The sequence below is a fragment of the Puma concolor genome, chromosome D2, assembly GCF_028749965.1.
Source record: "Puma concolor isolate L17-30 chromosome D2, mPumCon1.1.hap2, whole genome shotgun sequence".
Lineage (NCBI taxonomy): Eukaryota > Metazoa > Chordata > Mammalia > Carnivora > Felidae > Puma > Puma concolor.
The window spans coordinates 83,687,355-83,713,288 of NC_141677.1; the positions used below are offsets into that span (position 1 = coordinate 83,687,355).

Genomic DNA, 25,934 nt, shown 5'->3' on the forward strand with positions numbered 1-25,934 from the left:
TAACTGGAAAGAAGCATTCCCCTTTGTAATTATCCTAGATTCTCCTTAGAATTTCTGCCTACTGTTGGCTCAAGGCCACTGACCACTTAATGTTTTCCTGGGCTCCCTAGGTGGATTCAATTATACTGTATTTTATTCTATGTAAGATACATTGCTTGGTGATATAGGGAATAAAAGATTCGGCAGAGATGGACCATCCAGGGACTCACAGCAAATCCGGGACACGTCACATCTGTGACCACTGTCATGTGTCGAGTTAAGTGAGAAGTGACATACCAGGGCCATAAAGGACTCTTGGTGGATGGTTGTTGTTGTTAATATTATTCCTGTTTGTTTATGCTTGTTTATTAATGCCCTGCCTACTCCCAGAACAGATCTGAACAGACTTATTCTTTGGAGAACAAAGGCCAGCAGTTCTTATACCTAAATACTGTGTGTGTGTGTGTGTGTGTGTGTGTGTGTGTGTGTGTGTGTGTGTCCAATTGTGGGGCTGAGTCACATTGTTGATAGAGTTATGGATCGAGAAATCATGACTCCCACTGCTGCAATTTCTGGAAATGTCTCGTTCCCTTTCCTTCTCATTTTTTCCTTTATTGTGGTATAATGTATGTAACTTAAAATTTGCCATGTTAACCATTTATACGTGCACAGTTCATTGGCATTAATTACGTTCACAATGCTGTACAACCATCACCATTATTTATTTCCAAAATGTTTCATCACCAAACAAACTCCTAATTCCTCATTCCTACCGTCCACTTCCTGTTCCCACATATTTGTAGCCCCAAAACTCCAGTGACAGACATGCTCTTGCACAGGCAGTATGGACCCATGCCCAATGGATGGGGCAGTGATCATCCCCTGCCTTTCTTCCTCTGCCCTCTAGCACTCATGGTCGTCCTTGACTCCTCCAGTTAGCGTTCATGAGAACAACTCGAGGACTCCAGGGGAGGAGGGGAGAGGCTTGCCAGGTGGACCCCGGGTGCTGGCGGAGGGGTCTCGGGGGAGCCATGACCTTTGCTTATCTGTCATGACCAGTTCTTAAAGTCAGGACGTACCCGTTCCTTCTCTGCCTCCTCCAGCGACAGGATTCTCACTTCCAAGTATCCGCTGGCAGACATTCCTGATGTGTCTGTCTTGGGAGTTTTTCCCCATGCCCATGGTACTCCTAAATCCGTCAGCACTTATTCTGTGATATTGACATAGGTAAGCCAGGCAGCGTTGGGGAGGGGGAAGAGAGTAAGAAGGAGGAGGAGATAGAAAGTAGAGGGAAAGGGTGGCTTTCCGAATTTTTAAAACTTGACCCTGAAATAAGAGTGCTGGTAGAGGCGCCTGGGTGGCGCAGTCGGTTAAGCGTCCGACTTCAGCCAGGTCACGATCTCGCGGTCCGTGAGTTCGAGCCCCGCGTCAGGCTCTGGGCTGATGGCTCGGAGCCTGGAGCCTGTTTCCGATTCTGTGTCTCCCTCTCTCTCTGCCCCTCCCCCGTTCATGCTCTGTCTCTCTCTGTCCCAAAAATAAATAAAAAATGTTGAAAAAAAAAATTAAAAAAAAAAAAAAAAAGTGCTGGTAGAGATATGCCTTGGTGGTGCAAGCAGCAGGCAGCTGCCTGCTTTGGTTTCTAAATCGCTTGTATCCCCAATTTGGTAACTCCTCTTCAGGGCTTGAAGTGGGAAGTAACCCCTCCCAAATGTTGGAGGGGCTTTTCTGAGGGCTTGTTGATGAACATGTCTTCTGATGACCAAGAAATGGGTGTGAGCCCCATCCCCAACCATATGGAGGTGAAGAACTCTCCAAAACTCTATAGAGGACAGATCAAGAGCGCCTGGGTGGCTCCGTCGGTTAAGCGTCCGACTCTTGATTTCAGCCCAGGTCATGATCTCATAGTTCATGAGTTCAAGCTCATCGGCGGACTCTGCACTGACCACACAGAGCCTGCTTAGGACTCTTTGTCGCCATCTCTCTTTCTGCCCCTCCCACAATCTCTCTCGTTCCTTCTCTCAGAGACAAATAAACATTGAACAACAACAACAACAGTAACTCTAGAGGACAGATCAGAATGGAATCACAGCTTCACAGCGGTGACAAAATGTTCTGTAAAGGGCCAGACAACTTGGCAGGGCGACCACTCAACGCTGCTCTAGTCATGGGAAAACAGCCACAGAGAATCCCTATGTGGGTGTGTGCGATTGTGTTCTGATAAAACTTTATTTCTATCACCTAACACCCATGAGGGTGGCTACCGTCACCAAAACCAACACCTCACAAGTGCTGCTGAGGTCATGGAAGCATTGGAATCCTTGTGCATTGTTGGTGGAATGTAAAATAGCACAGCCACTGTGGAAAACAAAGCGATGGCTCCTCAACAAGTTAAAAATGGAATTCCCACGTGATCCGGCAATCCCACTTGGGAGAATACATCCAAAAGAATTGAAAGCAGGGACGTGAACAAATACTTGTGCACCCGTGTTCACAGCAGCGTTATTCACAGAAGCTACAGAAGGAAGCAACCCCAGCGTCCATGTGCAGATGGACAGATAGATGAATGTGGTCCATCCACACAACGAAGCATTTTTCGGTCTTAAAAGGAAGGAGATTCTGAGACTTGTTCCAGCATGGATGCACCTTGAGGACATTATGCTCAGTGACCTCAGCCGTTCACAAACAGGACAAGTGGCGTGTGATTCCACTTGCACGAGGCAGCCAGAATGGTCAAACTCCTAGAAATAGAAACGAGATGGATGGTTGCTAGGGCAGGGGGAGGGGTGGGGAGAATAGGGGGTTGTCTGATGGGTTGGGAGTTTCAGCTTGGGAAGATGACAAGCCTTCTGTGGATGGACCGAGGCGGTGCTTGTCCACCAGTGTGAATGCACGTTATGCCACTGACCCGTATGCTTAGAAATGGTTAAACGGTAAATTTACGTTATATGCATTTCACCGTTCTTTAAAAGTCTTTATTAGGGGCGCCTGGGTGGCGCAGTCGGTTAAGCGTCCGACTTCAGCCAGGTCACGATCTCGCGGTCCGTGAGTTCGAGCCCCGCGTCGGGCTCTGGGCTGATGGCTCGGAGCCTGGAGCCTGTTTCCGATTCTGTGGTCTCCCTCTCTCTCTGCCCCTCCCCCGCTCATGCTCTGTCTCTCTCTGTCCCAAAAATAAATAAATACGTTGAAAAAAAAATTTTTTTTAAATAAAAAAATAAAATAAAAGTCTTTATTAAAAAGAACTTCATTTACACAAACGGGCTATGGGGCTGTAGTTTGCTGCTTTGAAGGATGGGGGGCTGGGAGTGTTGTAGCCGGGGTGGAGGGGAAGCATTTTCACACAGCCAGCCTTGTGAGGATAGCAGACGTGGGATTTGTATCCCAACTGGTCTGTATGTAGTTGACAGATCTGTACAGGTATGAATTATAACAGTAATAGTAATAGAATAGTGCCATTCACGGGATGTGTGGTTGGTGTTAATAGCCATTTTATTTTTAGTTTAAAAAAAAGTTTATTTATTGGGGCGCCTGGGTGGCTCAGTCGGTTAAGCATCCGACATCGGCTCAGGTCATGATCTCACAGTCCGTGAGTTTGATCCCTGCGTTGAGCTCTGTGCTGACAGCTCAGACCCTGGAGCAAGCTTTAGATTCTGTGTCTCCCTCTCTCTCTGACCTCCCCCCCCAACCCCCACCCCTGCCATCAACACTGTGTCTCTGAGAAATGAATAAACCTTTTTAAAAATTTTTGTAAAGGTTTATTTATTTATTTATTTTGAGAGAAAGAGAGTGCGTGAGTAGGGGATGAGCAGAGAGAGACAGAGGAAGAGAGAGAATCCCAAGCAAGCCCCGCACTATCAGGGCAGAGCCTGATACAGGGCTCGATCCCATGAACCATGAGATCATGACCTGAGCCAAAATCAAGAGTCAGATGCGCGACCGACTGAGCCACCCAGGTGTCCCAATAGCCATTTTACGTAGGTAAAGACCGAGGCTCTGAGAGCAGAGTGACCTACTCAAAACCACACAGCTCGTCAGTGGCAGGGACTGCGTCTTGACCATTAGCAAGCAGTATGGGGCACTGGGTACCCTGATGCTGTGAATGACCCATAAATTCTGGGGAAGGCAGGCACTCTTTGCCTCCAAGGTGCGTAAGAAAAGAGCCTAACAAGAGCACGTGTTGTTGGCCCTTGCTGCAAAGCACCTTAAGCATTAAGGATCTGAGACCTGGGGGCGCCTGGGTGGCGCAGTCGGTTAGGCGTCCGACTTCAGCCAGGTCACGATCTCGCGTGTCCGTGAGTTCGAGCCCCGCGTCAGGCTCTGGGCTGATGGCTCAGAGCCTGGAGCCTGTTTCCGATTCTGTGTCTCCCTCTCTCTCTGCCCCTCCCCCGTTCATGCTCTGTCTCTCTCTGTCCCAAAAATAAATAAACGTTGAAAAAAAAAAAAAAAAATTTAAAAAAAAAAAAAAAAAAAAAAAAAAAAAAGGATCTGAGACCTGGCAAAAGGGGGCTTAGAAAATATGATAATAATAACATGAGCCAACCTGAAAAGGCTACTTTATGATTCCTACTGCATAATGTCCTGGACAAAGCAAAACTATGGAGACAGTAATAGGATGGGTGGTTGCCAGGGGCTCCGTGGGAGGGAGGGACGAACAGTGAAACCCAGAGGATGTTCAGGGCAGTGAGGCTACTCCGTAGCATCCGGCAGTGTGCATTCCTCTGCGTGCAACACCGAGAGTGCACCCTAATGATGCAAACCGTGGATTCGGGGTGATAATGACATGTCAGTGTGGGTTCACCCACTGCAGGAAAGGTACCCTCTGGTGCAGGATGCCGGTAGTGGTGGGGGGGAGGCAGGGCAGGGAACATATGGGAACGTCTGTGCTGTACCCCCAGCTTTGCTATGAACCTAAAACTGCTTGAAAATTCAAGTCCTTTAAGGAAAAAGAATAATGACAATGTGAGGGGGTACGGACTGGGGGAGAGAGGAAATGTGCAGAGGTGGTAATGATTGAAACCCAGTGAAGGGTGCGTGAGAGTCTCTTATGCCATCTGCCGTTGTATGTGTTGGAAATTTTCCTTAATACAATGTAAGAGCAAAATAATTGCAGGGATTTATTTATATTGTGCTGACCACACTGACTGAGCTTCCTAAGGAAGGCTGCATGATATGCTGACCGGTCATAGCCAGGGTCTAAGCCCTTCCAGGAACGCGTGCTTCTGTCTCTTGGAGCCTTTTGTGTAATATAGGAGGTAATTCATACCCCCGCGGCACTTGGGAGCATTAAATGGCATGATTTTTATGAAAGTGACAGAGGTCACTGGGCATGTACAGGTGCTCAGTGAATGCTCACCCAGCAAAGCAGCAGAGGTGAGGGGTGGCGGAGCAGGACAGGAATCACAGAACTGGGAGAGTTCCAGTTATCATCAGGGGTTCTCACCATCAGCCCGAGGTGGCTCCTGGGTCACAAGTACTGTTTTGGTGGGACCCGGATACAGTGTGTATTGGACAGGTGGGCGAGGCCCGGAGACCTCTGCCCTGGGGAGATCGCACAGCAGAGGTGACACGGTCTTCATTCCCAGCGGACGCTCCCTGGGGATTCTCTCTGCACCACGACTGAGCCCGCCTCAGCCAGGGCTGCCAGCGGACAGAGTCACAGAAATTTGGATTCTAGTTCAAAGTTTGACAGATGCTGAAGCCTGATTTGAAAAAAGAACTCAGGAAATCTTCAGGAAAAGAAATGCTTCCAGTGCATTCGAAAACAATGGCAGTTGGATCTTTTGACTTTACTGCTCCCTCTGTGCTTCTGTGTAACAAGCAGACTGTACCCTGGCATTTCCAACCTCTCACAAGTCTGACCCCAGCCGCCCCCTCCTGCCTCCTTCCTGGAAAGCTCTTGTGACATTGGTCTTCCCGCTACATCCCAAATCGCAAATGTGGGAGCAGGTCCCACCAGCTTCCCCACCTTCTGGGGATCACTCCACGTATCCTATCTCATCCCGGGGTCTTGCTTAGAAGTCACTTCCTCGTGCACAAGTGTCTTGAGCGCCCGGGGTCCCCTGAAAGGAAGTGGTTGATCTCGTTTGGTGACTGCCTTGACCTCTGCCAGGTGTGAGACACGGTCTCCCTCCTGGTCGAAGGGGACACTCTCTGCGTCTCCTTATGACGTCTCCTGAAGTCTGCCCTCCTTCCCAGAGCTCCTGAATCATGCGGAAATCATTTCAGGCAGTTTTCCACCTCCTATTCCTTGTTCTCTGCAGGGATGGAACGTGTCACTTTCAATTTCTTCCCTTCCTTTCCCTTATTTTGGGCAAAACATTTCGTCAAAAGATGCTTCCCCCCCCACCTCAAAGCATTTCTTGTCTTAATGCCAGAGGTATTTAAATGCCCTCATAGTGAACTGTACAATCTAATTACGTAACTTAAAGTACGTTTACGGAAGGAATGAAACACCCCGCAGCGTCACCGCGTCAGCATCTGAGAAATGGGGCTTTGTATTCTACAAAGTTCAGTGCCTTTCTTGCTGTTTCTCCCTGTGTCATAATGAGGCACCTCATCTTCCAGTTTTATTGGCAGAAACACTGGTAACAGAGATGCTAGAAAAGCCTGAGGCTCCGTCGTGATAAAGTCATTTTAGCGACTGTAATTGTGCCAGGAACTTCTAATAGTTAAATTGGTTCCTGATTATGTTGCACTTGCTAAGTTCCCCTCTACTCAATTAACACGTAATTATTTAGGACTGTGCTGCTTTTTATTGTGCCGCACACACGGCTTTCCAACAGGCAGCTTATTGGGAAGGTCCCCTGTTGGAGCCCACGCGGCATCCAAGTCCCTTTTCGTGCAAGGACAGAGCAGGGATGTGGTCCCATAGGCAAGGCCTGCAGGATTTTCTCTGTGATGCTTGGGATCGAGGGGCTCAGATCCCTGCAGTTGCCTCCATCCGCTGAGCCCCACTCCACACCCCCAGCCTTATCTCCTAAAGATGTGTCAAAGCGTAGAACTCTAGGGTGTGTCTGCCCCTTTCTACTTAATGCACTTAATATTTTATCAGTGGAGATCATGGTGTTAACTTTGTACAATGTGGTCATATCTCTTTGTTACCCTTCATCTCAAAGTTAAAGAACAAGACCCTTGGATTCAAAGTTTAAGGGAACTCAGGGACTTCACAGTGAGTACTTTTCATTTGAAAATATGAGAATCTCAAAAACTTGAGCCACTTTATGAGAGTCTTCTAGCTAAATGTTTACGTGTACATGAAGAGGATAGATAACTAGATGGGTGGATGGTTGACAGGTAGAGGAGAGATGGACAGAAAGGCACTGTAAAGTTCTTGAGGCTAAATGTTTACATGGATGTGAAAAGATAGATTGATCGATTGATTGATAGGGAGGGAAAAGGAGAATAGTTAGGTGAGAGGCAATGGGTAGAAAGAATTGGATTAAGACTGTAATTGGATGTATGCATGTGGGTGTGTGGACAATAATCCAGTTCATATTTGACACCATTAGCAATTACAATATGCCATTTTGCTTCTGTTGGGAGCTTACTGTGGTTAACCATCCAGGTAGAAGAGAAGGAAGTCAGGAAAACTTCCTGTTTTTCTGTTTGTTTCTCCTAATTGTATGAGGTTTGGGAATAGGCTCTGTCACACTGGCCCCTAATGATTGAAAATGGGGAACGTTGTGACAGGATTGGTTGTAACAGGATTGTAACTTGGACTCCCGGAGACAGGGATCAGCCAAGAAGAGTGAGATAAATTAAGTCCTTTCCTTGCGGCCATTAAAAATAAAATTTGCAGTCATTTGCTTTGAATAATTTGAATGTGTTAGAGAAAGTACATCTAGACCTTATGGCTTTTTTAATCTTTTTGAGATGACATAATTTGCCTGTGGTTCTGTCTACATTATTTATTTGTGTGTTTGGTTTTATCTTCCAAGATTTTAGGTTATAAAGAAAGTCATCCAAAGCTTAAAAATGATTGAAAAGAACTATTAAATATGGGCTCACACTTTTTCTTAATCGTTTTGACCATGTGGGACAGCATCCTCGAAAGCATTTGATTCTCACACCATTAGCTTTGTTTTTAGAAATTACTTAATCTCCCCGGCTGGGAATAGACATAACTTACTTGGCTCACAGAGTTATGAATCTTTATCTCCTGAGTCCCTCAGTTTTCTGGCAGAGCAGAAGCGGTGCCAGTCTATACTGTTTCCCACCTTCCAGTGCTGGCCCCCTCTGTCCCTTGCAGCTAAGAACGTGGGGAGCAGTATGTATGCCCTCTCTTCATGGTGTCCTGGGCTTATGTATGGTAATATTGGATGCAGAGGTTAGATTCTCTCTTTGCACTAAAGCAGGCTCAGGATGTGTTTTTTTGCTTTTATTTTGTTGTGTTTGACTGGTACCAATCCTGGACACACCACTGGCTCTGAGAGATTCTTTAGTTCAAGTAGAGGCTAATGGTCCCTTAGATCAGAACACTTCAGAATATTCATAGTGCCCAGGGGTCCTTTTAAATGCTGTTAAAAAAGACAGGGTTCCTGCCATCAAGTGTCAAGTTCCAGAGGTGGAAAGGAGAATGGGGGACTAGTTCTGGAGGGGGAGAGGAGAATGAGGGGGCCATCTCTGAAGGTGAAGGCAAAAATGATGGAACAGTGCCCAACCATAAATGCCAAATGCCTAATAAGAATTTTGGTTAACAGGAAACTCAAAAGAGCTAAACCCCAGAGTGGAAAATCTTCTAGGCTACTCATCCATCCATCCATCCATCCATCCATCCATCCATCCATCCACCCATCTACCCATCCATCCATTCACCCACCCACCCACCCACCCATCCATCCACCCAGCCACCCATCCATCCATCCATCCATCCATCCATCCATCCATCCATTCCTGTGATGGACACCTAGGGGACATTTCCATGCTGGGTGGTGACTTAGCATTGCAAGCACATGAATGAATAAGCAGACAGGAGTATTTGGGAACAGTCTGGAGGCCTTCCCTGTCCTTGAGCTCAGCTCCACCAATGGCCAGCACAGACAGTCACCAGGGCTGCAGAGCCAGCCTATTCACACCCACCTTCCCTTTTGTTGCTTTTCAATAATAAGGACTTGATCTTGAGCTGTGTTGAACCAGCCTGAACTCTTCATCTTAAACTAGAAAGGCGTCCTGCTGTCCAGGCACTCAGCTTAGTTTGTGATTCTTTCCATATTCCTCTGTGACTGAAAGCACATTGTTATGCAGAAGCTTCTAATGTGATTTTCTTATTTATTTTCTCTAGTTTAACATTTATTCGAAAGAACCCCTGGATTACAGCAGATAAAAGATGTTCTTATGTAAAAAAAAACCCTGTTTATGTTTCTTTTTGCCTCCTTAGATCAGTGATTGATCCTGAGATGCACTTGGCATTGCTCAGCTTTTAATCCCCTAAGGTGTGGGCTGCGGGGTATAATTTGTGTGTGCCCTGGATGGTGGATGGTTCTCTAGAAAGTGTGTGGCCCTAGATGCACTGAACCTGAGCAGCTCGCCCTTGTTGATGGCATTAATGATGGGTTTTATTTGATCTTCCCTTTAGGTGTCCTGCTACAACTCACATTCTGTGTTATTTGCTTTTTGTCCTCACTTTTTAAAAAATTTATAGTGAATCTAAATTATAGAATCTCTCTCAGCCCTGCTCTTTCTCAGTGTCAGTTCATTAAAAAGTTTTTATTTGGCCTTCATATTATTTCAGCATGGCATATTTTTTTTTAAAAAAAGTGATTTTGAGAAATATCTTTATTTAACAAGCTGAAATTGCTCCAGACCTTAATTAGAAGTAGCAGATTGTAACTGTTTGGGTGCTATCTCGAGGCAGAATAATTACCATGTAGTAATAACGCGTGTTCTAGTAAACTTGCCTTTATTATCATAGAGGGATGGAGGGAGGGTCTTCCTTAAAGCTCAGAAGGACCCTGGGGTACCCTAGTGAACAGCTGACTTCTGAAACTGAAGGAACAATTAAGGGGGAAAAATGTGTCCGTGGTGATTAGCCTGGGATTTTTGTATGGCGTGGGAGTCACCCCCGTAATGACAGGAAGTGGTCTTGCCCCACTGACATTCGGGGGGATTTTCTCAGGTTGCCAGGGTTAATGCAGTACACGTCCCCAGATGCTCTCTGAACGCTGTCGCCAAGGGTCACATGGGCAAGGCAGACCACTGTCTCCTTAGCCACACATCTTGTACTTCTGAGGGCTAACCCTGGCCCAGGAGACCCCAGCCCAGAACCAGAGGGCTGATTGGGGCCGCCAGGTGTTGTATATATGCAAGGCGTGTCCTAAATTTAGTGATTTTCATCCTGGTGCTGTATTAATTTGTCAGGATGCCCTAAGTGCCCTGCATTCTGCTTTTCTCAATAAATCACAAAATTCAGCCATGAGAGCTACTTTTCACATTTAACTGGGCATCTGATAGCCATAATGTCTGCCACCCCTCTGGCTGATGGATGCTGCTGCCCCTTCTGTGCTCCCGGCTAACGGACAAGGCCAGGGTCCCCATGTCCCGCCATTGAGAGTCACTTAAAACACGGATGCCTCCTTTCTGGTTCTATTTAATGTCACCAGGGAAGAATTCAGACAACTCCTGCCACGCTTTTCTTCCACACCTGAGATGGAAAACTCCAGCACAGGCCATTTGTCACACCTGTTTTGGCCCTGGATCCAAATCCGAGACCTCCCTAAAGCCCTAGGTGGAGAGTCCCTTTCTGCCTCCTCCCTCCTCCCTCCTCCCTCCTCCCTCCTCCCTGGCCTCTAGTGGCCCTGAGACTGGCAGGGATCAGCTTCTCCAGGCATGCACAGCCGAAGAGATAGTGCTTTCGGAGAGCACGGTTCCTGGGAAGTAACCTAGATTTCTCTTACCCTCTCTGGCTGCTTCCTGCTGTCTAAACCGAGGAAGTGTAATTAAGTTTATTATCTGTGACCTAATGCGAATTCCTCTTGCATCCTGCCTTTGTGCAAAGGGAGAGGGTCATTTGAAAAGAAGTATCTGGACTGAGCTTGGTTCTTGTAAACACCCTCAAGGGCAATAAAACAAATCTCCAGGATGAACAAGCTGGTGGTGGAAGGCTTAGTACTTGGGGGTCATTCATAACCTCCCAAATTACCTATCTCATCATAGAAATAAATGTCAAAGTCAAGGTGTTGAAGGATGCGATATTTTGCTCCAGCTGCTTAAAATTGTACGTTATCAATGGATCGATACAGTTCCTGCCAGCATTCTTGTTAAACCACTTACATATCTACTACAGCTTTTGAAATTTTGTTTGAACAAGTAATTAGTTACCAAAATTAACATTTGGAACACAGGACAAATGACACTGAAATAAGTCGTACTTCCAAATATGTCACCAAGCCGTTGCTCCAAGCCTGATAGATGGCGAACGGCAGTGCTTTCAAAAGCTTAACCGTAGAAAGCCAGCTAAGCAAAGACCAATTTAATAAAATACCATGAAGACATCGTGACTTGGGAAGAGGATTTAATTTGCACCTTTTCTTTCTTTCTCTTTTTTAAATTAGATTTTTTAGAGATACTTTTCATATGTTCCTTTCAGATGCTGTTATTTTGGTCTGTTTCTTTTATTCCGCATGTGCTAATTTCCTTGATTAATTTGGAGAACATCTGCATATAATTCTCTGGGCTTTTTATTGGCACAACCTCACGGCTTTTCACAGGACTTAGAGAGTTCACTTTCCAGACAGTCTCGGGTTGTATCTAATTGAAATGCCAAACCCTACAAAGGTGCCAGAGCGTAAGTGTGTAATTATGTAATTTTCTCTTGATCTTTCAGAGTCTTCCTGCGAGCGATTAATCAGTATGCAGATATGCTGAACAAAAAATTTCTGGATCAAGCCAACTTTGAGCTACAGGTAAGAGAAGAGGTAGACATGCCCTTTGTCGGGAAATCATGCTAAAACAAATTGCTGGTCTGAGCCAATGCCTTACATTTCTAATCCTCGAACTTAATTGGGTTCCCATCCAAGGTATGGAAATGGAATTTACAAGATGTCCTGCTGGAACCCAAGGATTGAAAATTCTGCCTTTGGAGTATTTGCTCAATTTAGCAAGGACAGAGATGGGGCTGTTTCAGAGCAAAATGACTGAATCAGAGTGACAAGTAGGATCTGAGCAGGGAGTAACTGAGGAGACCGTCTCAGACCCAGACCGTCCTGATGTGGGGAGGGAACGTCCAGCTGACAAAACGAAGCTGGTTCCCGTCCCTGAGCCCTGCTGGCTGTTAGCACTTGGTTCCTCCTGGCCCTGTGCTACCTGCACTGGCCTGTTCCAGGCACAGACCCTACTGGACATGGCCTTGGCTTTGGTCAGCTGATCTGATCACTTTTGGCCCTTCTCCTTCAGTGCTCACAGGGGGTGTGGAGGAAGGAAGTGGCGGGAATGTGTGTAAGTGATAAGGACCAGTTTTGCCTGGCATGATGTGCCATTGGTGTTGGCATCAGTGTTTATGGCTCTCTGTTCCACTGCACTCTGGATGTATTTCTGCTAATAATGATTTTTGTATTACTCAGTTTACTAAAGTTTGCTAATAAAAAAAGCATCCAGATGCAAATGGCGTTAGTTTCCTGGGCAGGATAGTTTACGGAGAAGGAACCTATGCCCGTATTTCTTTTATAATTTTAAAATTTTAAATGTCTATTGTATCTGCATTATAGAATATAAGTATCTAATAATATATCTGGAACTGTATATCTAGAAGTGTTAATATTTTTTACCACTTTCGGTTTTTATCATTTTCTCTGCTTACTGCTTGTTTTCCCATATCCTAAAAGCACGGATATAATCTCATTGTAAACTATTCATGCATGTAAATCAGCGCATCGAGTAAAATATGCAAGACCCCTTCCCACCCTTTTCCTCTTTGCAGAGTGACTCTTAACTAATTGCACGCACTTCCTGATGCCTATTTATGCATTTATCCAGACCTATGTATGCTCTCTTCTGCTTTTAACGCAAACCGGATTATATTCTGTATTTTTTTTTCTGTTCTGTCACATTTCACAATGTAAATGCACCAACATTTGTGCAGGCACTTTTGCACTGATGACCTACAGAATGTTCCAGTTTGTCCCTGTTGCAAGCACTGCATCTCAGTGCTGCATTTGTAGACAGGCTCCTGGGAGCATAATTGCCAAGCCGAGTGGTATGAAATTGTTCGTGAATGGACACTGATAAATTATCCTACTCTAGCAATTTGCAATTCCACTAACCTTCTTTGAGAGCAGCCATTGTCTAAAATCATCTCCAGTACCAATTTCTTTAAAATTATTGATTCTTATTTTTGTTAGAATTTCTTTGATTGCTACTTAGGCTGAGAATACTTACTGGCTGTTTGATTTCCGCTACGAACCATCTGATCGTTTCCTGTACTCATTTTCCTATTGGGCTATTTGTCACCCTTTTCTGTAAGTTGAAATTCTTACTATAGCCTCGTCATGGGTTTAGGTTTATCATATAAAATTTTTAATTTTTCTGCCATCGAATCTGTCATTTCTTCTATGGCTTTTGGGTTTTATGTTTTACTTGGCAAATCCTTCTTTGCCTCAGTGTTATAAATGTAACTATTGTTGTATTTTATTTCATGTAGTTAGTATCTGCTAATACCTTGATAGTTTTGCTTTTTTTTTTTTTTTTTTTTAATTTTTTTTAAACTTCCTGATGATTGGCCTACCTGGGATTTCTCTAGTTAGTGCTAGGGGCAAGAGTTTAACTTGACTTTTTCCCAAATTATTTCATGAATAGGTTCTTTCCCAGTGATTTAAAATGCCACCATAAAAAAACATAATTGCAAATGTGTGTGTGTGTGTCTGTTCTATTTCCTGTGTTATTATCTACTGGTTTTATACCCAGCTAGTAGAGCCAGGGCTTCCCTGTTAGTGTGCCATTGCGAAATTATCTTGGCTCTTCTTTTGTATTTCCTCTTCCATATCAAATGCAAAATCAGCTTGTTAACTTCGCATATAAAAATGCTGCTTTTATTTTAATTGGGACTCCTTTGAATTTATAAATAAATGTAGGAAAAAGTTACAGTATGGGGGGAATACTCTGCAGTATTTATTTTTTCCCGTCCCATACAGGAATATTTAGGTCTTCTTTTTGTGTCCTTCATTTGGTTTTTCCGTTTTATCCACATCAGCCTCACCCATTACTTGCTGGGTAGATTGTTGTGTGTTTGAAGAGTGGCTGCTATGAATGTAACATCTGTCACTTCTGCTCTTGTTCACGGTTTCATGAGTTAGGTCCCCGGGATGCTTCCCTCGCGCCCACACACACTTTGGGACAACAACATAACACCTTGCCCCTTAGCAGGCGTTAAGTGCATATGGATTGCTGTTCCACCCTGAAGCACACCCTCCTTCCCACCCCCAGGTGGAGGGCTTGAGTGCCTTATGGAGGAGACAGCCTGCACCGTGAGCTCCAGGCAGCTGGTGCTCTGACCAGGCGCATTTTTATGTTCCTACATCCTCATGATCACTGCATGGTTCTCTCTCCAGGCACTTGCTTCTTTTTCCACTAATCAGCCCTGAGGGCCGCCTGCTACGTCCCCCCTCTGCTTCCCTGTGCTCCTGCCCAGCCTGCCTCTCATTCCTGCCAATACCATACAAAGAACTCTTAACCTAGCACCCCCCCCCCCAGTGTTATAGTGTGTATTTCCTGCAAAGAGGAACTTTCTCCTATGTAACTACAGTAAAACTACCCAAACCAGCAAGCTTATGTTTTTGCTGTCATCTAGCCCTCAGACCCCATTCAAGTTCAGGTATTGAGTCACAGCCTTCACAGGTCAGCACCACATGGGTGTGGTTACTTGCACACCTCAAATCATACATTGTATACCATTTTTTGGTTTGTATTTTTATGTGATTTTTTTAAGGTTTTGTTTGTTTGTTAGAGAGAGAGCACACTCAAGCGGGGGAAAGGGGAAGAGGGAGAGAGAATCTTAAGCAGTGGGGAGCCCTATGTGGGGCTTGAACCCATGACCCTGGGATCATGACCTGAGCCAAAACCAAGAGTCAGATCTGAACCGACTGAGCCACCATGTGCCCCAAGACTTTTTTCTTTAAGGTTGTTTTAGGTTCATCAAGGGGAAGGCACAGAGATTTCCCAAATACCCCTTACCCTGACACATGCACAGCTTTCCCCATAATCAACACCCCCCACCAGAGTATATCTGTGTTATAGTCCATGAATGCACAGCTCTAGCTGAGCCCCTGCCTGTGATTCTCAGGGTGCACCCACAGCGGCCCTGCCTCCCACCAGTGCTACGATAAGAGGCCATTGCCAGGAGACGGGGGTGAGGTGGGGGGCCAGGGGTGAGGAGGGCTGTGAGTTCCAAAAACAAAAGAAGCAACTTGTATATTATTGACACTTTTAGTGTCAATGGGGCTAAATGGGAATGCACCTTGGTGAGTGGTGAAAAACCATCAGTGGTGAGGTTCAGGACACCCCACTCGAGACCCTCAATCTGCTTCACATGCAACCCATGGCTTTGGGCGAGTCTCTGCACCTCATCGGAGATCACGGGCACAGGACTTACCTGGGCAATTCTGCAGTGATCCTATGAGCTGCTGTATTACTAAGAAAATGCCCTGTTCATGAAATGTGTCAGATAAATGGAAGACAGCATACTTACTTACAACTCTTGTTTAAAATTCCCACTTACCTCATAGGTAACTAAAAATAGAGTCAGTACTGTTAACACCTTATTTTTATATAAACTTTTGCAACAATCTCATTTGATAGAATAAATATTATCCCCGTTTTGTAAATGAGAAAACCAGCACCCACAAATTTCTTCCAAAGACTATGAAGGCCCTTCGAGCTTGGACGTATGATGAGAAGTGTGTCCAAGCTCTTTCCCACCGGGAACAGGTGGAATCCTGCCCCCACCGCCCCGGCCGCACAGTCTGTCCTCTGGCACAAGCCCAGTGGGTAGAAGAGTATGTCTGAGTCATCCCCATTTGTGCTCCAAGAATTCTTCATTTTAATGTTCTTGAGCTAGTCTTAAGCATTGACATGACCAGGGGGCATTAGTTCCATGTTTTAGGAATCTACCCACAATGACGCTTTTATGACAGCATGTCCAGGTTACCATGTTAAAGTACACATGCCTTCCACTGTGTGGAGCTTTATAGCAAAGTCATTTCTGAATTGTCTGTTCAGCCACATGGTCTATAAGTCTTTGGAATACAAAATGTTGGATTTTTTGTATCTCTCCTCTTTAGTTTTCTAGTGTTTGTATACAATTAGAGAAATCTGTATGTTAATTTAAAAATATTTTTTAATGTTTATTTTGGAGAGAGAGGGTGCACAAGTGGGGGAGGGGCAGAGAGAGGGAGACAGAATCCGAAGCAGGCACCAGGCTCTGAGCTGTCAGCACAGAGCCTGACGTGGGGCGAAATCTACATATTATTAAGTAAGGGGCTCAATGGCACATAGCAGTAAGAGCCAACATTATTATGTTCTTACTGCGTGCGGGGCACCACCCAATGGCTTTGCACGTATATACTCCTTGGATTCTCTGACAGCTCTATGAGATGGGTGCTACTTAAATTCCCACTCTACCTCTCGGGAAACTGAGGCACCGAGAGGTTAAGTTAGTTGTTCAGGGAGGTGGTAGACCTGGGTTTTGAGCACGCGCACCGTGACCTCAGTGCCCACGCCCAGCTCGGAACCACACCTTGGGTGGCTGGTTAGCCGTGTGTACAGGTGACCACGGGTTTCTAAACATCTCAGAGGTGTGTGCGGGGCAAATGAGGAATGTCTCAGAGGGTTATTAAGCTGTTCAGCACCTCAGTGTCTCCGCCTTTTTGGTTTTCAGCTTTGGAACAACTACTTTCACCTGGCTGTCGCTTTCCTCACTCAAGAGTCCTTGCAACTGGAGAATTTTTCGAGCGCAAAGAGAGCCAAAATCCTTAACAAGTAAGTCTGCGAGGTCATGGGCAGGAGCCTGCATAATTTCCACGTCGTCTTGGTATGCAAATTGAGATGTAATCATGGTGTAATGAAAGGGTGGTTTCAAATCATGAATCTGGTATTGCGTCTTCTAACCCATGAATCAAGGTCTAAAATTGCAGGGTTCATCCTGGTGAGTTCAGAGTCAGTGTCCACCACCATTAGCACCGCACAGAATGGGAGTTTTGGGAGATAGCTGCTTTTGCCACGCACTTTGCTGATGTCATCGCACACATGGTTTTCTTTATTGCCCAATTCTGCAACGCTCCTTCGAAAAAGGAAGCTTCTGATGCAAGCTCTTGGCACAGTTGAGGTTGTTGAAGAACTCCTTTGGGGTGAGAGCTTCCCGGTTTCCTTCTTTGCAAGAGGTTCCCCCTTTCGTGCTCCAGGTAGGAGGTCCGACGGGCTGAACCAGCCCTTGGATCATACTAACAGACCTCTCGGGCGCCTGCCTCGGTCCTTGCATCCTTCATGGCTACTGGTCCAGGACAAAGAAAAGAGCTCTTGCGTGCTTTCTTTCCAAACTTTGGGTGCCCTGAGGGTCTCGCCTCCCCTCTTTCTGCCTCAATTTCGCCGACTTCTCCCTTTGCGGAGCGCCCCTTTCGTAAGGACTTCTGAGAAGAGTTCTGCGATCGCTCCCGTGTTTCCACGTCACCCGTTTCCGTGAGTCATTTCGTAATGCCTCTGCTTCACGTTGACTGTTCCAAGGCTTTGCCGGCCCTGTGCCACTCCCTGATGTTAGCGATTCCAGAGGGAGTCTCAGAAGGTGACAGCTGTTCAGTGCGCCTCATGGCCTGTGAGCATGTATCTCGCGCGCCGGCCATGTCGAAAGCACATCATCCCTGGAGAGTAAGAATTTTATCAGCAAATATGTACCGAATGCGTACTACATGCCAGTGGCTTGCTGAGCACTCCGTGTGCATTTTTCATGTATAATCATTAAAAGCAAAACAAAACCTATTCATCGGGTTCTCTTATCATCCTCACTTCGCAGATGAGGAAGGGGAAGCCACATGGCCAGTGCCACCCACCTGGTCATTCTGACCCTGGCAGTTCAGAGCCCAGGACGTTTACCTGCGCCGCTCTTAGAACCTTCTATCCTTGTGCCATCTACAGAAAGGTCGACTCCCAGCCGGCCATCTTTCCTTCAGGCTTTCTCAGTTGGGTGGCTCCTGTCCGTTGACCGTTGATGTAGACACGTGTTCGGTGTTCAGAAAAGAGGAAGGTTCCAGAAGGTGTAGGCCAAGCGGGTGGCCACTGGGGACTCCTGGGAAGGCCTGTTAGCAGCAGAGTCGGCCTACTCGGAGCCAACGTGGGGTGAGACTGCTAGGCTTGGCCCAGGGACAGAAATCGGGCGGTGCCTTCTGCGGACCAGCTCAATAGGGAAGCTTCCGCTTTGCCTAGTTAGCATCATCTCAGGGCTCCTATAAAATTAGGGCTGGCGACTGGTAGATGCAGCTCTCCTGTGGCTTAAATGCTCTCCTGGTGGAACTTTCTATAGTAGCAGCAGAAAAAACTGGCCCACTCTGAGTACCACACAACTCCTTCACAGCCAGCCCTGGATGCCTGGGACGCCTTGTCATCCAGTCCTGCAGAAGGAAAGCTGGCCCACAGCAGGTGAATCCACCTGTGTGTACGGACGGGGCTCACTGCGCAGTGAGGCAGGAATCCAAACCCAGCTCCAGCCGACAGCAGAATCCATTCTTTGCCAAGCGCACAGCATGGCCAACCCTTCAAGATGCCTGCAAGAGAAGAAGGGAATGGAACCCGGAAATCTGGCTTAAAAGAGCTGGCATCTCCTTTGAGGTTTTTAGCGTAAAACAATTGGTTCTGAGCCTTCTCCAGACCAGAAAGGGGTGGCTCTGCACTGGGCCCCCTTTTGGTGTGTGAATGTTAACATTCTAAGCTAGAGCAACGTCAATAAATGCATTAACCACACAGGGCCTCGGCCGCCAAAGAAAACCTTTGCTTCTCACATAGCTATGTGCATTTAGAGGCTTCAAAGCCAAGGAAAATTAAACACGGCCAGCTGGTGTCTCCCCTTCCAGAGCCGACAGGGCTTCTGAATTGAGCATTCTCTTTCTCATAACCGTGGCGATAAGAGACTCCGGATTTTCCCTTTGAAATTTTCTCATAGATTCCCCAAGGGAAAAACTCCCAAGCATTTTAGTAGTTGTCTTTGCAAGACTCTGGCAGGACTGCCTCAGCCCCTGTGCAGCCTGAGGGGCCCTCTCCCAGGGGCCTAAGCTCAGCGTGTGGCCGTCATAGGCCACCAAGGACAGGTGTTCTCTGTGTCTGAGACAAGCGCCCGTGGCCCGTGAGGCCGTGTGGCTAACGTGTGTGGCAGGTTCACCCATGTTTGTTGTATTTTTCGTGCCTCTTTCTGTACCTTAAACACTTTATAATCTAGCTGCAAGTTTATTGCTAAGTACCAAAATCTACATAAGACATATTTAAAGGCATCCTACCCAAATGCTTACATTTTCCCAGGACCCAGAACCGTTTTAATCTGCTTAAAATTGTGCTAGTGCAAAGGGATTGAGTACCTGCTCTGCACTCAGGGTCCTGGTGCTGGGGACCCCCAGGGTGCCATGACAGCCTGGACATTGGCAACTAGGAGCCAACGTGGGGAGCCCAAGGCCTCTGGCAGGAGGGGGTCCCACGCTGCGTGGCAAAGGAGCAGCCAGATTACCAGGTTGGCTGACCGAGCCGTGGGTCAATGAACGGCCAGTCCCCACAAGGGTCCTCAAGCCCCAAAGGGCATGGCCTGATCTATGAGCAAAGAGATGCTGTGGATTATTGAAGCAGAGGTGGGTGGCCAGGCCCGGAGGGCTTGGGGGAGAGCGTGAGGCCCAGTGATGTGGGAGCTGACCCTATGGGTCCGAGCACAAGGCTGGGTGCTGACACAGAGCACAGTGCAGTGTGATGAGCAAGGCTGTCTTTTTCTAGGGGGAACCATGGGCTTCGAAGGTGGAGTGATGCCATGTCCATTTAATAGCCGCTGGCCGCCTCCATTGGGGTCTGTCTACTGCTCTAGGGTTCCTGAATCCAGCCAAATGCATCTGAGTGAAGGCTTCTCTGTGGAGCCCCTCCCCCCGCACCTGTACACCCCCACCAACCCTCCTCTCCCTCTGTGCCTTCAGCAGCTCCTTTCTGCCTGGTTCACGGCGTTGTGGCCCAGAACGATAGAAAATCCCGGTGTCCAAAGATCAGCCTGTTCATTCCCGCTTGTTAAGCTCTCCATCCTCCCGATGACGGGGGTTGGGGAGATAATTAGGATATTTGTTCCAGAGACATTCCCCAAAGTGCATGGGGGTAACGTAAAATAATGGGCCATACCACGCAGAGAACTGATTATGTCAAACCCAAATTGACTATGAGATCTTCCAGTGAATCACAAAATAAATAACCGCTAGGAACCAAAGTGTATCATAAGAAAATTTAACTGACTCAGCCTTCAGACATCCTTGTTGCTAGTGACTGCCCACAGAGGACATGCAAAACCTGACCATCATCTGTCCCTCGCCCAGCCCACCCCCCCCCCCCGATCTTCAACATTATTGGGACTCAGGCAATATGAGTCAGATGTAAAGGAGTTTATTTTTGATTAGCAGCCAGCTTGGCCATTTTAGTGCACAGGACACATGTGTCCTGGCATGTGACAACGTGACCTGTGACTACAGACAGGCTCCTGTGTTCAGGACCAGTCTTTGTCCTGGAAGAGAAAGGGGGTTCAGGAATTGGGCGTCCGGCATTTCTAAGCACAAGGTGCTCACTTAAAAGTTTCAGCCCAAGAGAGTAACATTTGAAGGCCAACCTCAGGCCAGTGCATTTGAACCTGTAATGCAGGTTCCGTGAAGACCCTCTCCCCAGTTGTTTTCCATGCTGCTTCTCGATCTTTATGATAGAGATCTGCCCTCCACCCGTCGCACCCTCATGAGACCATGAAGGTAGTAAGGTTGCTACTTCATAAAACATTTGTACACATATATTTATATGTGTGTTGATTAGTAAAGTAAAACCTATTTCTTCAAAAATATTTTGAAACTTAAACTTTATTTTTTTATATATTTTTTTAAAGTTTATTTTTTTTTTTTATTTTTCTCTTTGAGAGAGACAGAGACAGCATGAGTGGGGAAGGGATAGAGGGAGAGAGAGAGAGAGAGAGAGGGAGAAAGAGAATCCCAAGCAGGTTCACACCCAGAATGAGACACCCCGTAAACAAATATCTCCACGCGGGGCTCTGAGATGTGCATGTGTTAGGTCAAACTACAGACGTTGCTCTTAGGGAAACTGGAAGGAAATAAAGCTGTGACAAGCCCCATTTTGCAACGTGACCTAATCCCGAAGCTGTGTTTGCACTCCAGATTGTGACAAGAAATAGTTCAGAAAAAGTATAACTTGTGTCTGTGCTCATTTTGTGAGAGACTCTGATCATTCAGAATAAATTCGCTGTGAACTGAGTTAGCCAGGGGCCCGGGGAGACAGAAGTAACAAACGGTGGCCCTGTGCTGAGTCCCTGTTGGCAGGGGGCACGTGTTCCCCACGCCCGAGTGATACCGTGCTCCGTTGAACCTGGTAGAACTCCTGTGGCACCGGGCACCGTGGCACGTCCGAGCCCTGTGTGTCATGAGCTTTATTCCCTTGGTCGCTGCTGGGGTCCCACCTCCTCTTGCCTCCCTCAGGGATTCAGCGTTCAAATGTCCCACTTGGCCCATCATCTCCCTCCAGCGGCCTCCACATCTGTCTCCGTTCCTCAACCTCCGCCCGCTCCTAACACCGATCTGTCTCTTTCATTCGTTCTCAGAACGAATGTCGACCTTCTTCCTCCTTTTTGGCCTCACTGTTCCTTGTCAGGCTCCTGGTCCTCCGTTGGGCCATTCACTTGGTGGCTGGGCTCCTTGAGCCTTGCTCTTGGGACTTCTTACTCCACTCTCCCTCCTTCAGAAGGCCGTTTTCTCAGCTGTGCATCTCAGCCCTTCCTCGAGCCAGGATGGCAGCTTAATGGTCATCGCACCCATTTCCCGCGATCATCCACCCTCGTAGTTAACGCACCGGGTGGCTCGAAACTCCTGAAGTTTATTGTCCCACGTCAGGAGGCTAGGAATCCAAATCAGGGGGTGGGCAGACTTGGCTCATTCTGGAAGCTCAGATGGAGAGCCTGTTCTGTGCCTCTCTTGCATCAGGTGGCTGTCCCCAGTCCCTGGTGCTCCTTGGTGCTCCTTGGCCTTGGCTGCATCCTTCCCAACTCTGCCCCTGTCTTCAGGTGGCCTCCTTCCCCGTGTCTCCAAATCTCCTTCCCCTTGTAAGGACACCTGTCCTGGGACCTAACCTCCCTCTGACCTCCTCAATCAAGTATGATGTCATCTTAACAGATGACATCTGCAAAGACCCTGTTTCCAAATAAGGTCACATTCTCAGGTTCTGGGGGCCAGGACCTCTACACGTTCTTATGGATGACACGGTTCAACCGACAGTCATGCCCAACAGACTTATTTGGAGACCATACTTCATGGAGACCACGAAGGTAGTGAGGTTACCACTTCATACAACATTTGTACACATATATTTATATGTGTGCTGGTTAGTAAAGTAAAACGCATTTCTTATTTCAAAAATATTTTGAAGCTTAAACTTTGTTCTCTCATAATTTTTTTTAAGTTTATTTATTGGCTTTGAGAGAGGCAGAGACAGCATGAATGGAGGAGGGACGGAGAAGGAGAAGGAGACAGAGAATCCCAAGCAGGCTCTGCCCTGGCAGCACAGAGCCCGATGCGGGACTTGAACTCATGCAGCCGTGAGATCATGATCTGAGCTGAGAAACCAAGAGTCAGTAAACCCAGGTGCCCCGAAACTTAAACTTTAAAAAACTGTCTCTGGGGGCGCCTGGGTGGCTCAGTCGGTTAAACATCTGACTCTTGGTTTCTCAGCTCAGGTCATGATCTGATGGTTTGTGAATTTGAGCCCCACATTGGGCTTCATGCTGACCATTCGGAGCCTGCTTGGGATTCTGTCTCCCTCTCTCTCTGCCCCTCCTCTGCTCTCTCTCTCTCTCTCTCTTTCAAAATAAATAAATAAACTTTAAAAAGCTGCCTCTGTGGCCTTTGTTCAGACTGCATCCCCTTGCTCTTTCTTTTTTTCCCCCTTGTTCTCTTAAGGGGAAGGAGCAGGCTCCCTGTCCTCCAGCCACTGTTCCTACTTGGTCAGTATAGTCACCTAGCCTGCTCTGCCACAGGGCATTTGCACCTGCTGACGCCTCTGCTTGGAATGCTCTTCCTTCCCCTCTGACTGGATTACATCTTTCCTTCTTCACATCAGAGGGTAATTGTGGACTTTGTTCTGCCTATGATATTAATATTCTCATGTTAGCTCTGTGCCTGGCCTCTAGTAAGCATTCGGTAATTAATGAATCAAGGAATAATCCTCCCCGAATGAATCAATTTAAATGGCCATTGTAACCATGAGGGGGCTGCTGTATGAGGCCTAGCCTGAGCTTGTAAAGGAAGCACCTAGAGTGGCTCAAGTACTTGCTAGGACATACGAGGGCCTTATCTCTCTCATTCTTAAAAAATCCTGGGAGGTAAACATCATACATCATTATCCCAGGACTGCAGAAGAGGAGACTGAGGGTCAGAGTGGCCAGGTGACTTGCCCAGTGTGCTTCTGTTTGGGCTCAGGTCAGCCTCATCCCCAAGGCTGGACTGTCCGTGGTGGGCAGTGGGTTTTCTGTCCCTTGGGGTGAAGACTCCCGAAACCAGAGACTGAGATAAGGCCTCAGAGATCGGGTTCCTGCTATTTTAGGTCAGAGCAATAGGCCTGGTGGGGGACCCTGTATCTACCTGGGCTGTGGGGGGATTGTCTGCTGGGGGCCCCGCTGGCAGTTTGGAGGTGCTCCCTTTCCTGGGGGTGGGCACGGGCGGCCGGGCTGTGGGGGGCGGTGCCGGGTGACCCCAGCTCCGTGCTGCTGTCCGGCTGGTCCATTCACCACCGGGAACCTTTGCTTCCTCGGTGGAAAGAGGGCTGCAGCAGCGTCCCTTTGCTCACCCCGTAGTCTTACTGCCAGAGTCCGATGAAACCAGGGCCCTTGGCGGGACGTGACAGAGCGCCGTGCCGTGCGGTCAGGGACGCCTGCACTTGCGGGCCCTCGCGATGAGTGCTGCGGGGCGAGGCGTGGGGCTTGGGGTCCGAATCTCGGGATCTTTTTCTTCCCTCCTTGCCTGTGACTCGGCTGAGCCCTCTAGCTCCCCCCTCCAGGACTGGTTCCGCTCCCTCCCGTGTAGGCTGTTAGAGATGACCTTGGTTCTGACCCACAAGGCCGCCAGCCCCGGTCTGCTCCCAGGTAAGGAGCGTTAGCCCCGACATTCCTGAGGACTGCTGCTTTCTCCTCCTCAGGAGGAAGGTACAAACACTCCGGGAACCCCCCTTGAGTTCTGGTGACAGCCGTGACCCTACCGGGCGGTTACCGGAAGATGTGTAGAGATTACGCTGCCTCTGGTGAGGGATGTGCTCCTGGATCTCTGCCGATATCCTGCCCTCAAATTCCGTGAAGGCACATGGTCCTCCACATCCAAGACAGGACAGCGTAACTGGGAAATGCAAACGAGGCATCATGACCGTCTCACCCTCTGTGGGCACCATAAGGAGAGGTGATGCGCAGGGAGAGGAGGCAGAAGCGGCGGGGGCTCCCTCTCCGCGTGGGCCCCCTGGCACCCAGGGGTCGGCCTCAGCTCTGGAGAAGTGGCGGGTGACTGTAGGTCACGAGACATCGGGTCACTCCCGAATGGTCCCAGCCGCCTGGCGTTTTGGCCTTTCTTGTTGTGTGAGAGCTATTATCTCGGGAGGAGAGGGAGTCCCCTGGCTGTTAGAAGAGTATTTAAAGCTTGAGTCAGGCAGTGGCAGGCCAGCCGCTGTGACCAGGTCTCACCACCTCTGGGGGTTCTGAACTCGTGCTGGCAGGGGAGGGGGGGGTCTCTATGTTCCCGGGGTCCTGCCTGCAATGCCGAGCTCCCGGGGTCCCCAGATGCCTGCTCCCTGAGAGGTGATCATCCACCCGCACAGCGAGATGCTCGCAGCCTCAGGAGGCGGCAACAGCACCGGGCATGAGTATGGCTTTACGCTCCGCGGTGCTCTTTCCGGGTAGATGCCAGGAGGGTGCCAGCCAGCCCCATTGTCTCCGGGTCTGGGCCGCAGCGGCTGCCGGGGCCCTTCGTCATTTGTGCAGGAGCAAAAATGGGGATCGGGAAGCTGGATCTACAAGCCCGGACAGGGTGCACAGCTGAACGGGGCTTAGATCATACACACCTTGGGCGATTGGGGCTCCAGTTGGACATGGAAGGATGCTCTCTGGTCACCCACGGACTCGGTCCAGTATCTTTGCTGTCAGCGGATGGGCCGCTCCTCACTGGGGCAGTGGGGACAGGTGCATTCCTTGGCCAAGATCCCCCCTGTCTCACTCACCGAATTCACCCACATCAGCACTCACCCGGTTGTCAGGCTGGGCAGGAAGGTAACTCATCGACATCAGAGGACAAGCTTGTCCTCGTGGGAAGGGGCTGACGCTCCCAGCTCAGTTCTTGTCTGTACAGTGGGCTGTGGCACCCGGACAAGCGCTGTGCCCCCGGGTCGACTTCTGTGAAGGGGCCTCCAGGGCAGGCTTCCCTGGTTGAGAGTCTGAGCCTACAGCCCTCTCCGGCCGGAAGTGACAGATGTGTGCTTAGGGCACCGGAGACTTCTATAAGGGGGCAGCCTACTGCAGTTGATGATTTACCGGGAGGATCTTTGCTGTTGGAGCCACAACCGGGTCATCTGTACACACAGCTTTCCTTTCCACATCAGCTGATGTGAGGACGAACAGAGCGGCTTGATGACCCAGCTGCTATACTGTCGTACTCTACGATCGTTTTGCAAATGACTATTTTTAATATGATCAGGCTTTTTTTTTCGGTAGGCAATAAAGGAAA

The 25,934-nt window shown here is 48.1% G+C and overlaps 1 protein-coding gene across 2 annotated transcripts in view; it reads left to right on the plus strand.

The window, feature by feature from the left end:
- The window catches only part of DOCK1 (dedicator of cytokinesis 1), a 532,945-nt gene that overhangs the window by 414,106 nt on the left and 92,905 nt on the right, over window positions 1-25,934 (plus strand). For both annotated transcript variants that reach the window (XM_086681161.1, XM_086681162.1), the window contains exons 30-31: window positions 11,798-11,876; window positions 16,841-16,941. In XM_086681161.1, the coding sequence (XP_086537287.1) occupies window positions 11,798-11,876; window positions 16,841-16,941 (180 nt within the window). The remainder of the gene's footprint in view (window positions 1-11,797; window positions 11,877-16,840; window positions 16,942-25,934) is intronic.